Source organism: Balaenoptera borealis (assembly GCF_965194805.1).
Source record: "Balaenoptera borealis genome assembly, chromosome: 11".
NCBI classification, from domain to species: Eukaryota; Metazoa; Chordata; class Mammalia; order Artiodactyla; family Balaenopteridae; genus Balaenoptera; species Balaenoptera borealis.
The window spans coordinates 37,498,965-37,511,140 of record NC_138868.1 but is presented as its reverse complement, the minus strand read 5'-3'; the positions used below and the strand labels follow the sequence as shown (position 1 = coordinate 37,511,140).

The 12,176-nt window shown below is 47.6% G+C and overlaps 1 protein-coding gene across 12 annotated transcripts in view; it reads left to right on the top strand.

Moving 5' to 3' along the window:
* Positions 1–12,176, top strand: part of NAV2 (neuron navigator 2) — an 858,870-nt gene that overhangs the window by 665,055 nt on the left and 181,639 nt on the right. For all 12 annotated transcript variants that reach the window (XR_014231592.1, XM_082342380.1, XM_082342385.1 and 9 more), the window contains one exon: positions 7,840–8,935. Coding sequence is in view for 11 of the 12 variants with exons in the window: in XM_082342380.1 (XP_082198506.1) it covers positions 7,840–8,935 (1,096 nt within the window). In the remaining variant the exon portion in view is untranslated. The remainder of the gene's footprint in view (positions 1–7,839; positions 8,936–12,176) is intronic.

Sequence of the window (12,176 nt, the reverse complement as noted above, 5' to 3'; positions counted from 1 at the left end):
AGGTTCATCCATATTGTAGCAAGTGTCAGAATTTCCTTCCTTTTGAAGGCTGAATTAATACTCCATTGTGTGTGCATGCGTGTGTATGTGTTTGTGTGTGTGTATACATATATATACACCACACTTAACTTATTCATTCATTTACCCAAACAGTATCTATTGTTTAACCATTGATGGACACTTGGGTTGCTTCCACCTTTTGGCTATTGTGAATAATGTTGCTATGAACGTGGGTGTACAAATATCTGTTCAGGTCCCTGCTTTCACTTCTTTTGGGTATATACCCAGGAGTGGAATTGATAGATCATATTCTACGTTTAATTTTTTGAGGAATTGCCATTCTGTTTTCCACAATGGCTGCATAATCTTCTATTCCCACAGTAGTACACAAAGGTTCCAGTTTCTCCACATCCTCACAAACACTTGTTATTTTCTGTTTTGTTTTGTTTTTAATAATATCCATCCTAATTTGTATGAAGTGGTATCTCATTGTGGTTTTTGATTTGCATTCCCTGGTGAGTAGTGACATTGAACGTCTTTCTGTGTGTGTATTGGTCATTTGTATATCTTCTTTGGAGAAACGTCTATTCAAGTCCTTTACCCATTTTTCAATCAGGTTGTTGTTGAATTATATGAGTTCTTTATATGTTCAAGTCCTTATCAGATGCATGATTTGCAAGTATTATCTTCCATAGTTTGTTTTTTCATTCTGTTGATTATGTCCTTTGATGTACAAGTTTTTAACTTTGATGAAGTCCAACTTACCTATTTTTTTTTTTTTTTGCTCATGCTTTTTGTGTCATATCCAAGAAATCACTTCCAAACCCAGTGTCATGAAGTTTTTGCCCCGTGTTTTCTTGTAAGAGTTTTATAGTTTTAACTCTTACATTTAGGTCTTTGATTCATCTTAGGTTAATTTTTGTATGGTATAAGGTAAGAATCCAACTTCATTTTTTTGCACATGGATATCCAGTTTTCCCAGCACATTTGTTGAAAAGACCGTCTTTACCCCACTGAATATTCTTGAAAATTATTTGACCATATATGCAAAGGTTTATATCTGGCCTCTCTCGTTCATTGATCTATATGACTGTCTTTGCCAGCATCACAATGATTTGATTACCGTAGCTTTGTAGTAAGTTTTGAATCAGGAAGTATGAGACCTCCAAGTTTGTTCTTTTTCAAGATTGTTTTGGCTATTCAGAGTCCCTTGAGATTCCATCTAAATTTTTGTATGGATTTTTCTATTTCAACAAAAACATCATTGGGATTTTGATAGGGACTGACTTAACAGAGCAACTTTAAAGAAAATATTTGTTTATATAAATCATCATTCTTATTCTAACTTGGATGTTTTAGGAGCCTATGGAGTTGTAGACACAAAATGATCCTTAGAGAATATGAATCCAAAGCCCAGCTCCCTCTACACCATGCCCTTTCCCTTTCTGTACACTTTTCTTGGTACTTCTCCTGACGCCCCCTCTCCATCTTTCTGTACCTCCAAGGATCCTCTCAAAGAAGGAGTTGGAGAGAAACTATGTTTAAGCCCATGCCCTTAATTTTAGACATTGATCACAACAGTGTTGAGAAGGCGCCTCGGGCCAGGCTCCAGGAATCCTGAAGAACCACTAAGTGGATTGAGTGAGGTTCATTTACGTGCCCCTCTGTGGTCCGGTGGCTAACATGGTTGTAAAGAAACTGACCTGAGTAACTCTGGAAACAGTCTCCAGCCTGTATGGCTAGAGTCCATGAACCTACAAAAAAACCACAAAAAACAAAAACAAAAAACTGGTTTCAATTGTCCGAACAAATTTGAATGCTCAAGATTGATACCTTGACAAATTATAGGAAATTGTAAACATTTTCCCAGGCCCAATTATCAGGCCTTTTCCTGAAGGTGATGGAGAGGATTTAGGCAAGAACCATCCCCAGGGCAGGTTTAAAATCACAGTAGGGTGACGAGCTGAGGTCAGCTGGCCTCACTGCCTGGGTGCCTGCTGCCATCCGGACCAGACCACCAATGTCTCCCTAAGTAGGAAGCTGGGGACAGAAGGGGCCGGGGACAAGTGCTGGCCCTCTTGGAAGTAGAGAGGAAGAAATACTTATTTATCTGCCTTGGACAGTATTTCCATTTAGAAAATATTTTGGTTACTGTCAGGGAAGGTTGAGGCTGGTTGCCAGAAAAACCAAACTTTTCCCCTCCCCACAGGAGGATTAATGCTCTCTCTAAACTCTTAAAAAAAACAAAAAAGCCTTTTCTCTTCTTCAAAGGCCTCCTGTTTCTGCAGTATTTCAAATGAGACTTTTCCTTTTTGCAGTGGTTTGTCAGTTGGTGGTGCGTGAACCTGGCGAGCTGGCCTTTTAAAGCCGAGATGTTCAGGCTGCAGGGTGTGGTCCACGGGTGGGTCATAAAATCCGTTCAGGGCCCCTGTGATCAGCATTTTAAAAAATGGACTAGGGCAAAATATACCAGTGTCTATTACATACAGTAAGTCTTGATATTTTTAATTTTACATATGGATATTTGGGATGTTTATTGGGCATGATGTAATGTGTTATCCTTACTATGTTTAGTAATCTGAAACTTAAGACCGTTATTCTTAAAATTACCTTTGGCTAAACAAAGGCCTGGTCATGTTCCCAGATCTGGCCAAGTCTCAGCAAAATGTCGTGCTAAACAAATACATATAAATAAATAAAGCTATAAAAGTAGCCATTTCAGATGAGTTTTTTTTTGTTTTTTTTTTTGGCTGTGTTGGGTCTTCGTTTCTGTGCGAGGGCTTTCTCTAGTTGCGGCGAGCGGGGGCCACTCTTCATCGCGGTGCGCGGGCCTCTCACTATCGCGGCCTCTCTTGTTGCGGAGCACAGGCTCCAGACGCGCAAGCTCAGTAGGTGTGGCTCACGGGCCCAGTTGCTCCGCGGCATGTGGGATCTTCCCAGACCAGGGCTCGAACCCGTGTCCCCTGCATTGGCAAGCAGACCCTCAACCACTGCGCCACCAGGGAAGCCCCTCAGATTAGTTTTTGAACCTAGTCCTTATTTGGGCCTTCTGATTTAATTTCTCTTGGGTTGATTGCATTTTCCAAAAGAATAAATTGAGTATAAAACAAGTATTATTAAAATACTTATGTATTTTACATATAAAATAAGTATTTCTGATTTAATGGAACAGTGTTTCCCCAACTTTAGTCTTTCACAAACTTTCTGCGTGATTTTTGCCACATCGGTGAACTGCTTGTGTTTTTATTTGTTTCATATTTTCCTTAAATCAACTCAAATTACATCTACTGTCTGTGAAACTGTTGATTTATATATGGGCTGCTTATCTTTTCTGATATGCAATAAAATAAATACGTAACTTTTCAAATATAAAAATGTTTATCCACGTGCCATCAAAAATGTTCATCTCACCTCTTCACCCCACATACCATTATTGGGAGAACACTGGTAGTCAGAACATTCCTTTTGTGCTTTCCTCCTTTTGCTCTCTCAGATTCCTTTGTTCCAACAAAGGTTCCTATACCTGAGAAAAGAAACTAGAGCTGTTAGTTATTAGAGAGAGAAGTGTTCTTAATTTTAAAGAACTCCCCCTGCCCTCCCTCCCACACATTTACTTTCATAGAATACTAGCATTTTTGAATTCACAAGCAGCTCATTCAAGGTACTAGCTACCTTGACCCAGCCAGTTTTCTGCATTTATTGGTAAGCATCTTAAGAGAACCATGGAGGGGGTATGATTGACATTAAAGAAACACCTGTATGTCGCAGCACAGGGAAACTCACTTGTTTAGCGAGTGGACTTAGTTGCGTTCTTGGGGCCCAGCCTCATAGGGTCTCTTGGAGACTCGCTGAGCTTTGAATGGAAACAGAGCTGAAAGGATTCTAGAGAAAAAGCTTATCCTCTTTCTTACAAATGGGGTGACGGAGGCCCAGAGGGGCAAAGTGGTATACCTGGGGTCACACCTTCAACTGGTGTAAAACTTGAGGCTTGGCCTGCCTCCCCACATCCCTCCTGCATTTATCTCACTATCTCAGAAGGCTGGTAAGGAAAGTCTCATGCTGGGAATCACAGAAGCCTTGTATTAGAAATGGCTGCTTTCCACTTCAACCAAGATCTGAGATCACTGATGTGATACCCTAGGGATGACAGAAACATGTCAAGTTCACCTGGACAAGACCACTCATGACCTGGAGCCCCTTCACTGTTAAGGGGTTTTCTGGCTATGACATAATGTCAAAGTATTGATGATCTGATTCTCAGGTGCCCTGTAGCCCTACTCAGGGAACTTCTGTTCTAGAAACCAAATTCAGAATCATCTGCCAGGACTACTCTTACAGCTGTAATGAGTAGCCTTGAAATGTCCCCATGATCCTGTAACCAGGGGAGCCCAGGCAAAATGCCAAGTAGAAATTCTGAAGCTCTCTGAGTCCTGATCCTGAGTTTGGACTGAAAAGTTTTAATAAAACCCTAATGACTAATCACAAATTTTGAGTCTCTCTTGCCTTAAATGTGACTTGCAAAGGTCAAAACTACCAACCAACAATTCAGAAACCATTTACTATTTTCTATGCTCTGGCAGGCTTTGGGACACAAGGGTGAATGGGGGTGGGGGTCATCTCTGCCCTGGAGGAATTTACAAACCAGTGGAATAACAATGAAGCTTTCCCAGACTCCCTGGGGAGAATTAGGAGATCCCAATGCTTGGGTCTCCTGGGACCATGTACAGCCCTCTAAAGCCTTGACATTGTTTCTGTGCTCTGTTTTGAGGTCCGCTGCCCCTTTGGGCAGTGAGTTCCTAGAGGGCAGGGGCCGCATCTTACTCAACTCTGTATTCCCAGTGCCTGGTGTAAGTAGGTGGCCCTCCAAATGCTTTTATAAAAAGGAAGGCATGGACAGTGTCCTGGGAAAACAGAGTAGGGAGAAATACCAGGTGATGTGATGCAAACGAGGGGGTTTGCATCGTTCAGCTCGAGGGTCTCAGGTAGCTTGACAAAGGAGGAAGGCACGTGAGCTGGGGTTTGCAAGACAGGGAAGAGTTTCTGGGAGCTGTTTGGGGAACGGCCTGAGGAATGCCTGTGTGTCCGCCGTGGCTACACTGCGTGGGCCCCTTCCCTGCACCTGGCACCTTCCCTAAAGGAGACACACACCTTTGGTTGGTCTGCACATTTCTCTTAGACAAGCCAGGCATCTGTTTAGCTCTGGATCTGTCCTTAGCTAGTTAGTAACAACTGATTTCTAGCTGTGTGTGTTAAGGTTTAAAAACACACAAACGCTAGGCAGGGGCATTTCTTGTCCAAACGATTTCAGGCGGGCTTTATAAGAGTTCCAAGGAATGTGTGGGAGCAGAGAAGTGACACTGATCCATGTCTGTCTCCTCAGCAGGGAGTATGCCTGAAACTCCTTTAGGAACGAGGGGCGTACCTCTGGTCGTGATTTGTTGCAGCTCCTATAAGCACATTGCCCCCAAAGCCCCTTTTTCTTTAGGGCTTCTTTGCTACCAAATGATAAGATGTATTTATTAATTACATTAGTTATCATCTGTTCCTCGCTGCCAGAGTGTAACCTCCGTGAAGGCAGGGGTCTCGGCACTGTCACTGAGGCATCCCAAGTGCCTAGAGAATGTGTGGCATATACTAGGCACTCACTGAATATTGATATGAATGAATGTATTGAATGAACGAATGAATGAATACTTCTGCCCCAGATCCGAGCCCAAGTAAAGGGAAGGACAGTTGTCCTGAGAGAGTGGAACTCGGGACTGGAGGGTCACCAGTATTTCCTCCAGGGCGCTGGCCTCTGTGGCATAGGCTGCCTCCTTTCCAGTGGCTGGGCTGGTTTGTCCCCCACCACGGGTATCGTGAATATACCCAAGCAATAGAAAAGGCGATGCCCCAGAAGTACTCTAGTCATTTAAGTGGCTGTTGTTTAGATGTGTTCTTTCTCACAGGAGGTAGCTGTGATGCAGTCCCAAAGAACACTGTGTCGGGAGACCTGGGTCCAAAGCCCAGATTTGTCCATTTCCAGCGATGTGATTGAGGAGCAGTCATTTGCCCTCTCTGAGCCTTAGTCTTGTCAAATGGGGGCAGTAACCCCCTTCACAACGTGCCTAGTGCCACACCTTGTGACACCCAGGAAGCCCTCCATGAGCAGCGTCGCACCCGAGGAGGCCCTCTGAAAGGCCAGTAGTGTGGGTGGGTTCTGTGAGCCTGTTTCCCAGGCAGTCCCCGGCTCTCCCCAGGAAAAGATCCAGCAACGCCCCTTGAGTTTTGTTAGGGAGGATCATGCAGCAGCCCCTGCTCCAAACCCAAATCCCCAGTAAGTCAGGAAGATGTATGTGTTTTAAAACATTGGGAGGTCTGCGTTGGATCACCCTGGAGCCGTGGCTTCCCGGAGCAGCTGAGAGTGAAGGGAAGCAGTTCCTCTGCCGGGAGCTCTCCCGGCTCGTGTCCCACAAGGGGCTGCCTTCACTCGGCTTTGGCGGCCGTTGACTTTTAAATCATAAAAAGCCGCTCTATATACAGTTTACTCTGTTGCTAGAAGGCGGCAGAACATAGGTATTTAAAAAGGGGAAAAAAAAAAAAAAAGAACAGAAGAAGCAGCCGTTAATCCCGCCAGGCTTCTGGGCACTGGAGGAGTTGCGGATGACAAAAGTTAATTAGAAACATGAGCAGTTTAACCGAAAACACTTGTGACAATTGGAAGGACAGCCTTTCGGGTTGGAGAAGTTTTCCTGGGGAATCGTTGCGGAAGAAAGTGGCTGCCGCTGGGTGAGTCGTGTCATCGTGACTCTGCAGGCACAGACGTGCTCTTTGGGGCCGAGGCACCGCATCCTGTCTGCACCGGGCGGGCGCGGCCGTGGGTGGGTGTGGGCGCTGGGCTCAGCCATGTCCCTGCCACCTTCCCTCTGACAGCTGCCCTGACGTCGGGGACGGAGCTGCGTGGCTCCGAGTGCTGCCTGAGGAAGGGCGCTGCAGGGTTCATGTCTGCGGTCTGGGCCACCTCGGTGCCTAGCGGAGCACCAGTTTGGAACCCGCCCTTCTCAGAATAATTCCAGTTCTAGTTTGGAAATATTTTGAAGCTTTTCTGAGAAAAGAGTCTGGCCGGGGAACTACTCCCCGACCGCCAAGGGGGAAACCTTGACTTTCAGATAACCTGCACATTTTCCTGCTTACGGTGAAGGCTTGTGCCCAGTTCATACTCTTAAGCTCAAAAGCCTTTTTTATTTTAACTCTAACTTGCGTTGTGTTCGTAACTCTTTAAAAGTGCCAACGTAGGAAAAACGTATTTGCTTTGATGGGATTTAGCAACTTTTGTGGGTAATTCTTCTTCTGTAAAGATTATACTTGGTTTCTCTTTTTCTGGATTTTTTTTTTTTTTTTTGGTCTGTTCTGTTTTAATGTCTCTGCTACATTGTTTTCTTAAAGTTGGATGATTCTCAATTGTTTGGCTTAACTAGGAAACGGGGTTGTGGGTTGAGTCATTCAAAACAGGAGATGTTTCCTACATCATTCCTACACCATCATAGTGGTGATGCGGATTTTTGTTTTCCCGTAAACATATGTGCTTAATAGTGCCTTGTGCGTGTTGATGTTAAGATCAGCATGCATTCACACAGCATACAACAAAAGGTGACAAGGGGGGGATGTGAATAGCGCGTGAATAGGAGAAAGTCAAGGTAGAGTTTAAATTGAACCATAGGTAACGCATGAAGCAGGTAATGGAGCTGCGCGGCATCTGGGTTGGAGCGACTGGCCGTGTAGCCGTGGCCGATGCCCCCTCGTGATCAGTGCAGATCCATGGGTGTGATTCAGGTCTCCTTCTCTTCCCTGCCTCTGCAGAGCCTTTGGCGAGTCCGGCCCCCTCCCACCCCGGAATGAGCGAAGATGCACCTGCTGCTCTGGAGGGCGGCGGCTGCGCCCCTGGTAACTGCGGCGCCTCCTCGGCCATCCCCCAGCCCGGCACGGCCTCCAAGCCCTGGCGCAGCAAGTCGGTCAGTGTGAAGCACAGCGCCACGGCTGCCACGCTCTCGGTCAAGCCTCCTGCACCCGAGGCCCCCAGGCCCACCCCCGAAGCCCTGAAGCCAGCCCCCAACAATCAGAGGTCCATGCTGGAAAAACTGAAACTTTTCAACAGCAAGGGGGCTTCCAAGGTGGGTGAGGGCCCGGGGTCACGGGACACAAGCTGCGAGCGGCTGGAGATCCTGCCCAGCTTCGAAGAGAGCGAAGAGATGGAGGCCGGCGGTCGCCCACTGTCCGCGGCGGGCCCCACCTCCAATAGCCCCAAGATCGCGCTCAAGGGCATTGCCCAGAGAACTTTCAGCCGGGCGCTGACCAACAAGAAGAGTTCCCCGAAAGGCAGCGAGAAGGAAAAGGAGAAACAGCAGCGGGAGAAGGAGAAGGAGAAAAGCAAGGACCTCGCCAAGAGAGCCTCGGTGACAGAGAGGCCGGACCTCAAGGAGGGGCCGAGAGAAGACCTCAGCGGGGTGGCGGTGACCGAGGTGCCAAAAAAGTCCTCCAAGATCGCCAGCTTCATCCCCAAAGGGGGGAAGCTCAACAGTGCCAAGAAGGAGGCCCCGGCCCCTTCCCACAGCGGGATACCAAAACCAGGAATGAAGAGCATGCCCGGGAAATCCCCAAGTGCCCCCGCGCCTTCCAAGGATGGGGAGCGGAGCCGGGGTGGGAAGCCGAGCTCGGGGCTCCCCCAGCAGAAGCCCCAGCTGGACGGCAGACACTCCAGTTCCTCCTCCAGCCTGGCGTCCTCGGAAGGCAAAGCCCCAGGAGGGACCACCCTGAATCACAGCATCAGCAGCCAGACTGTCAGTGGGTCCGTCGGGACCGCCCAGACCACGGGAAGCAATACTGTCAGCGTCCAGCTACCTCAGCCCCAGCAATACAGCCACCCCAACACTGCCACGGTGGCGCCTTTCCTGTACAGGTAGGAGCGGCTGCCCCCCTGCCCTGCCGGGGCCCGTGGCCAAAGGAGCCTTGCTGGTGGATTCTGGGTCTCTGAGGGTAGGGGTCGGGACTGCTGCCCGGGAACATGGAGGCAGACAGCTCAGGTGCCGCGTGATCAGTGTGCTTGAGGGACGATTAATTCAGCAGGGCTGGGGGGAGGTCAGGAAGCTAAAGAGTGGAAGTAAAATGTGAGCTGATCCTGGGATGAGGAGGAGCGGCCCAGGCACATGGGGACCCAGGGGCTTTGCAGAGGCGGCGGCAGCATGAGCAGGAGCTAGGAGGGTGGTTTGCTGTCACTCGACAGGCTCCAACATCAGTCCTAAAGCATCCTGAATGTACTTTAAACAATGAAAACCACAAAACCACCTTGCTGAGTAACGGAGACTTCTCACAGAGGTGCTTATCTTAAAATTCCAGATCCTCATGGTTTCTTACCCCATCACACGTATTAAATATTTTTTCTTTTCTTTTTTCTTTAAATTAAAAAAAAATTTTTTTTTGGCTGTGTGGTGTGGCTTACAGGTTCCCAACCAGGGATTGAACCTGGGCCACGGCAGTGAAAGCCCAGAACCCTAACCACTAGGCCACCAGGGAATTCCTTAAATATATTTTCGGTCCCTGCTCTGTGCTGGGATTTCTCGAATGGAGAACAGGATGAGGAAGAAGGGTAGCCGTAAGGAGGGACTGGTTCTAGAAGAACCAAAGAACCCGGGTGGTATTTGGGGAGACAAGCCTGGGTGTTTGCGTCTGTCCGTTATCGGTCCCTCGGTCTGTCTGTCTCTGATGGCACATCCGTAGCACCACGGGAGACCACGTGGAGCCAGGTGCTGTGTCTGGGTGGTTCTGGCCTACGAGAGCCTCTGGCTGCACCACACACCTGTACAGGCTGGAGGACACTGGCTCCGGGTGATGCTGGATGCGTGGGATGAGTCCTCTCCGGGCAGATGCGAGCCTCTCAGCCCTGCTCTTGGGGGTTCCCAGAACCTTGTTCACAGCGCTCGACTCTATCCCGTGCTCGAGATGTGCAGGGCAGTGGGCCACACTGCACAGCTGAGCGATAACTAATACCTCTCCACAGCACAAGGGGACCGATGGTTGAAGGTCACAGTCTGGGCACTTACTTCACAGTTTCTACCCTAAGTATATACACAATCACACCTGTACACACACACTCATACACCTATAGTGTGGATGCACATCAGGGACAGTCACACGTAAGGACACAAGTACACATTCATACATAAAATGCAAATACACATATTCACACGTGTTATTTACATACCTGTTCATATGCACAGACTCAGGCCCATGCTTTCAGCTTCCCCTGTTTACATGGTTCCCCAAAGAATTAGATATTTCCTCTATTTCTGCCTGAGGTGAGTTCTAGTAGGTTCTGTCACCGTTCCTGCCAAGAGCTGATAGAAAGTCTGGTTCAAGCGATTGATTTCAGAGTCAAGCCCGCAGCATCCAGCCTGTGAGGGAATGTCAGGCCTTCTGAGGAGAAGCTCTTTCCTTTTCGTTGCTTACCGACCCCTTCAGTGAGGGTCACGCCAGACCTTTTTAGTGGGAGGCGGTCATCTTTGTATTCAATCAAGTCATCAGCTCAGCTAACAGTCCTGAGAAGGGTGCCAAGGCTTAGATAATGACTCAGCACTTGTCTCCATGCTCAGCTTTTTATAAACCATAGAGGCAACTGAATTGCTTGCCGTGAAATTTTTATCATGGCAGTTACACGAATAGTCTTGAGGTGATGCATATTCGAGCGACTGTTCCCAGATTCTTGATCTGCATTTTCAGAATTAAAATACGTGACAGTCTGATTACCATCAATCTCTCACCCCTGCTCCTTTTTTTTCTGGCTGTAATTATTTGAACGATTCTAAAACGTTTAACCTTTTTTAAAAATATTTCAAGATTTTTCAATGAGAGGAAAAACTCTTAATGATCAAGAGCAAATGTCTGACAAATACGAGGAAGGAGAAAACGTCACATCTGTCTGTCCAGCTGCGTTTACGCTCACCCTGTGTGATGTCCTTCTGGCTCCTCTGAGGTGCCTTTCCTCTAGGTGAGCCAGGTAGGAGGAGGGAAAGAAGAGCACTGGGATAGGAGTCAGATGCCTGGACTCTGCCTTTTATTCGCTTGTGAGCCCCTGGGTGGCCTTGGGACCTGGCTGCAGGCATAGCTGTTGAGTATGCACCGCGTGAGTGCAGAGACCCAGCTCATTTAATCATTCTCACAACTCCATGAGCTGGCTACCCTTTCTATCCCTGTTCTGAAGGTGAGCAAACTGAGGCCTAGAGTATTTAAGTAACTTGCTGTAGGTCAAAGAGCTGAGAGCCAGAAAGCTAGTGTCTAAAGCCAAGTCTGTCCCTTTAAGAGGGGCCAAGTGCTTAACCACGAAACTGTCTGACTCTAAATCACCGCCTCGCTTTGAGCCTCATCTGTAAAGTGAGGAGATGGGGCTAGATTAGAGGATTTTAGGAAATGGTTTAGGCTCCCTTTGTGCTCTGAGATGCTCTCTCTCAAGTTTATAGCTCACTGTATATACCTTACAGCGCTTCCCCCCGAACCTCTCCACGTTAGTGATGGTACCAAGGGAAGAAAAGGAAGATAAATCACTTTTGAAAAATAACTCTGAGTAAATCATAGTTACCGATTCAGAAGGCACACTGGACACCTCTGTTGCTTTACACTTGACTGCTTTTATGTTGTCTCACCTGTGATTTTTGTGGCAGCCAGGAGAGGTCGCTGTCGTAATCCCCGCTTGAGGGCCAGACGCTCAACGAGGTGCAGTGACTTACTGAGATGTGCGTGGCCATCAAGTTACGGACTGCACGCTGCAGCCAGCTCAGCGTTCAGACTCCGAGTCTAATGTTCCTTCTAGCACCCAGCATCGTTCTAGACTTAAAAACTTCTCATTTATCCGTTCAGCACACCCTGCCTGAGCGCCTGCTTGGCATGTGACTGGGGAAGGCTTCCAGGCCAAGATGACATGGGGACTGTGCCTGAAAGGTAGATTAGGAGCAAACTAAGGAAGAAAGAGGAAAAGAGCCTTTAGGCAGAGGACACAATGACTACAAAGAAGAAACTGTTAAGGACAGGGTATGATCTGGGAATGGAGAGGAGCCACATGTGGGTGGAGCACAGGGCAGGGCTGTGTGTAAAGGGCAGGAGTGGCAAGAGACAGGGCTGGAAAGGAAGGAAGGAAGAATCCCATGATG